We start from the raw sequence: 3,690 nt of genomic DNA, 5'->3' as shown, positions 1-3,690 counted from the left end.
TAGTGTGTGTACGGGTGTCCTACACATACAAAGAACTTGTGAATATATTTTGTACATTGTTTGTTTACCCAATAAAATAAAATAAATAAACAAATGATATTTTGATATATATTACTACGAAATAAAATATGGTTTATGTTATAGGTATTACGTTATTATTGAATACTTCAAATTATTCTTGTATGTAGGTACACTTTATTCACAATAATATCACAAAAGGGTATTTTCAAAATACTTGGAAATAATCTATAGATACTTTTAGTCATAGAAAACGATGACGGAATTTTATCTTGTGTTTTTTCAAAAGGTTTATCACAGTGTCCGTGAAAGGATGATATTAGTTCACCTCAAAATAAACAGAGGGCAGTGATGTATAATATGTAGCCGGTTTCACAACCTTTTCAATGTTTAGGTTTCTTTAAGGTATGAGTTCTTGCTAAATAGTAATTTAAAACAGATAATGAAATAATACACAATGGATTAGGTTTTAAATATTTCCACATATTATGACAATAAAAAAATTACCCTAAGCATAACTTAAATAACAATAAAATTAACAAAATTTATCTATATATTACATTTTAACATTGGATACCTATATGTATATTAATTTATAAATTTACTACTTTTTTTCTAGGTTTCACTTGTTTTACTAAGATACCAATTTTGTTGGTAAATTTTCTTTTTTGAAGGATTAGAGTGTCTGGCTTCTGTGTCTGCAGGAATTCCTCTACTCTCTTGTGGATATGGAGCCTTGATAGGCTCGAAACCGTATTGATATTTAGGTGGTGTTAATTTAGTTTCTGAATGAACTAAACTTTTGTATTGAGGTCTTTCTATATTTTTTTGTTTTCTGGGGGATGTACGTGGTTGGCGCGTGTCACTTTGAGATTTGTAGTTTTTTGGGGCACGAGATTTGTAATGTTCAGAATTATGATTTGGACGACTTGGACGACTTGGACGACTTGGACGATGATTGGTCTCCTTATTTTTAATTTTTTTTTGGGATCCTTTGTAATGTGACTTAGAAGTTTGCGAAGGATTCTGACGATTGTTTTCATGTGGTTCGTGTTTACTGTGATGCTGTGAACCTTCATGGTCAGGATCGGAGTAATAATGTTCACCCGAGACATCATCATAATCATGTAATCTATGATAATGATCTCTTTGATATTCATCCTGATCATCGTCATCATTGTGGTGAGAGTAGCGTGAGGATTTATATCTAGAGTGCCTTCCGTCTGAATCATGATCATCCTTAAAATGTCTTCCACCTCTATAGTCATCTTCATCATCTTTTTGACCGTATGCTGGAAAACCTCGTGCTGCTTCATTATATCCATTTTCGAATTGTTCTTCGTCATTTTCTTCCTCATGGGTAACTTCAGCTTGAACTTCTTCCTTTACTTTATGCTTCACATCATCATCTTCGTTTTCAGGTTCTTCCTTCTCCGTTTCTTCATTTTCAGTTTCTTCGTCTTCAGAACTTTCATTTTCAGGTTTCTCATTTTCCGGCTTATCATCTTCTACAGGTTCTTTTTGTGTCGGTTTAGGACCTGCGTGTTTTTCTTGGTAAACAATTGGTGAGGGTTGAAGATTTCTAGTAAAAACATCGAAAGGATTCTGTATTTGGGGTATATAATGTTGCAGTTGAGGAACAATGGGATTTTCAAATACTTGTGGCGTGAAAAAGTTTGGCTCGATAGATTTGAAGTTTTGAGATATTTGGGACATTGGTGAAGGAGAGCTGTGTAAATGTTGGTTGTGTAATGGCCGTTGGTTTTGATTTGTTGGACTTATTTCTAATTTATGTAATTTATTTGACTGAGCATTAAGATACTGATGCAGTGGTTGATTAATTACTGGCTGCAACGAAGGTGCGGTCAACTGATTATTTAGAGACGAAAGATATCCTTGAGATTGACTGTAAGCAATGGGAATCGTTGAATATGTAGTGGGGTGCGGAGGTAATTTAATGTCCTGGCTTGTTTTTATGGTACTAACGGGGCTATTAAGAAATTGTTTATTTGTTCTGTATACAGGTAGGGCATTTAATACTTTTGGATGGAAAGTTATAGGGTAGGGGTTTTGAGCGTTTTGGTGGGAAGCTTGATGATGTGGCTGAGACGAGTGTTGCTGCAACTGAGCCGAGTTCGCATGAAGTTGAGGATGGTGTTGCTGAGATGCGTGAAATTGAGTGACATGCTGTTGGGAGCCATGCTGCTGCGGGGTATGCTGTTGAGAGGCATGCTGATGAGAGGCATGTTGATGAGGGGCATGCTGTTGAGGGACATGCGGTTGAGAAGCATGCTGATGTGAGGCATGCTGATGAGCATGGTGATGAAGAACATGCTGCGGAGGAGCGTGCTGTTGAGAACCATGCTGTTGTGATGCATGTTGTTGAGAAATATGTTGCCGAGAAGTATACTGTTGAGGGTTAAGCTGCTGTGAAGTATGGTGCTGAGGAACATACAGTTGATTGGCATGATCTTGAATGGTATGATCTTGAATGGTATGAAGTTGAGAAGGCTGATGAATCGCGTGAAATTGAGGCTGAAGATTATGATGTCGAGGAATATGTTGTTGGGCTGCATTTGATTGTTCATTGGGAACGTTTTGAAAATTTATTAATTGCGGATTGTTTTTCAGCGTGCTAAAATTTAGAGCTTGAGGTTGATGAACTTGCCCGTTTAACAAATTATCACTATTAGAAACTTTTTGAATTTCAGTGGCGTAAGTAGGTAAAAAATGACTGTCGGTTTGCAAATTACCCTCATCAGGTTGGACAGTCAAATCAACTATCGGAGTTTCATCCGGCGATAAAGCACGCACGTGAGTATACGTAGCGAGATGCTGCAACGGTAATATGTTGTAGGCAATTCCATCTCCTAGGTTGATTATTCCACGTTTTGATTTGTGATCAGTTGCGTTCGTATCGCAAACCGATGTAACTATGAGATGCACAATTAAGACCACCCCCGAGAATACCTAGAAGTAAAAATGAAGATCAGAAACGAATTTTTGTGAATCAACTCATTTATCACTTTTGAAAAAAATCTTACCCGTAAATACATTATAAAACTCTTATATTCCGGCAGAGAAACTAAACAACTACTGAATCACAAACCGCAACGATCGATATTTATATTGAAAGGTGATTTCATTTGTAAAAAAGGCTTAAGTACAATTTATACTTTTTGTTTCATCCGTCATGGATCCACGGACTCGCTTCAGTTGCTCGAGATACCTCTCTAGACCGCGAGCTCTCCGTGTGATTTCTTCGGGGCAGGTGCAATTAATTTTATTTTCGTTCTGAAGCCGGCGATTCTCTTTACTCTCACTGTCACCGGAATGTCGGCTGTGGAGGGAACGGCTTTCCCGGCGACTAAATCGTCGGCGGCCCGGGCGGCCTACTACCGGCTCAACTACCTAAAGTCTCCTACAATGGAAGACGTAAACTTATCTCGCAATTTGCTCGACGTTTTGTCTCGGGAATTGAATTGATTGATCACGGTTAAAACAAAACTCTCCATTGATAAATGATCAACAAATTGACAAAGTGTTCAAATATACATTGGGTGGCAATACGTTTTTTGTTTGATCATTTTATGACGAAACTTGGGTGAATAAAATGATGATAATTGTTAACAGAAATTAGAAATGTTACTAACAACTATTATTCAAAAATGA

General features: G+C 37.1%; 1 protein-coding gene across 1 annotated transcript; it reads right to left on the bottom strand.

Annotated features, from left to right (window-relative positions):
* Positions 1 to 601: 601 nt before the first annotated feature.
* On the bottom strand, positions 602 to 3,427 carry LOC148284838 (uncharacterized). The gene is made up of 2 exons (XM_088234112.1): positions 3,063 to 3,427; positions 602 to 2,988 (listed from the first exon to the last, which is right to left on the bottom strand). Exons 1-2 carry the CDS (start codon positions 3,072 to 3,074, stop codon positions 634 to 636), a joined length of 2,367 nt encoding a protein of 788 aa, XP_088090238.1. The 5' UTR covers positions 3,075 to 3,427; the 3' UTR covers positions 602 to 633.
* Between the last annotated feature and the right edge of the window lie 263 nt (positions 3,428 to 3,690).

Source organism: Micrasema longulum, unplaced genomic scaffold, assembly GCF_059751315.1.
Source record: "Micrasema longulum isolate JH-2025_06_02 unplaced genomic scaffold, ASM5975131v1 h1tg000084l, whole genome shotgun sequence".
Taxonomy (NCBI): Eukaryota; Metazoa; Arthropoda; class Insecta; order Trichoptera; family Brachycentridae; genus Micrasema; species Micrasema longulum.
This window is presented reverse-complemented; position numbering and strand designations above follow the sequence as displayed.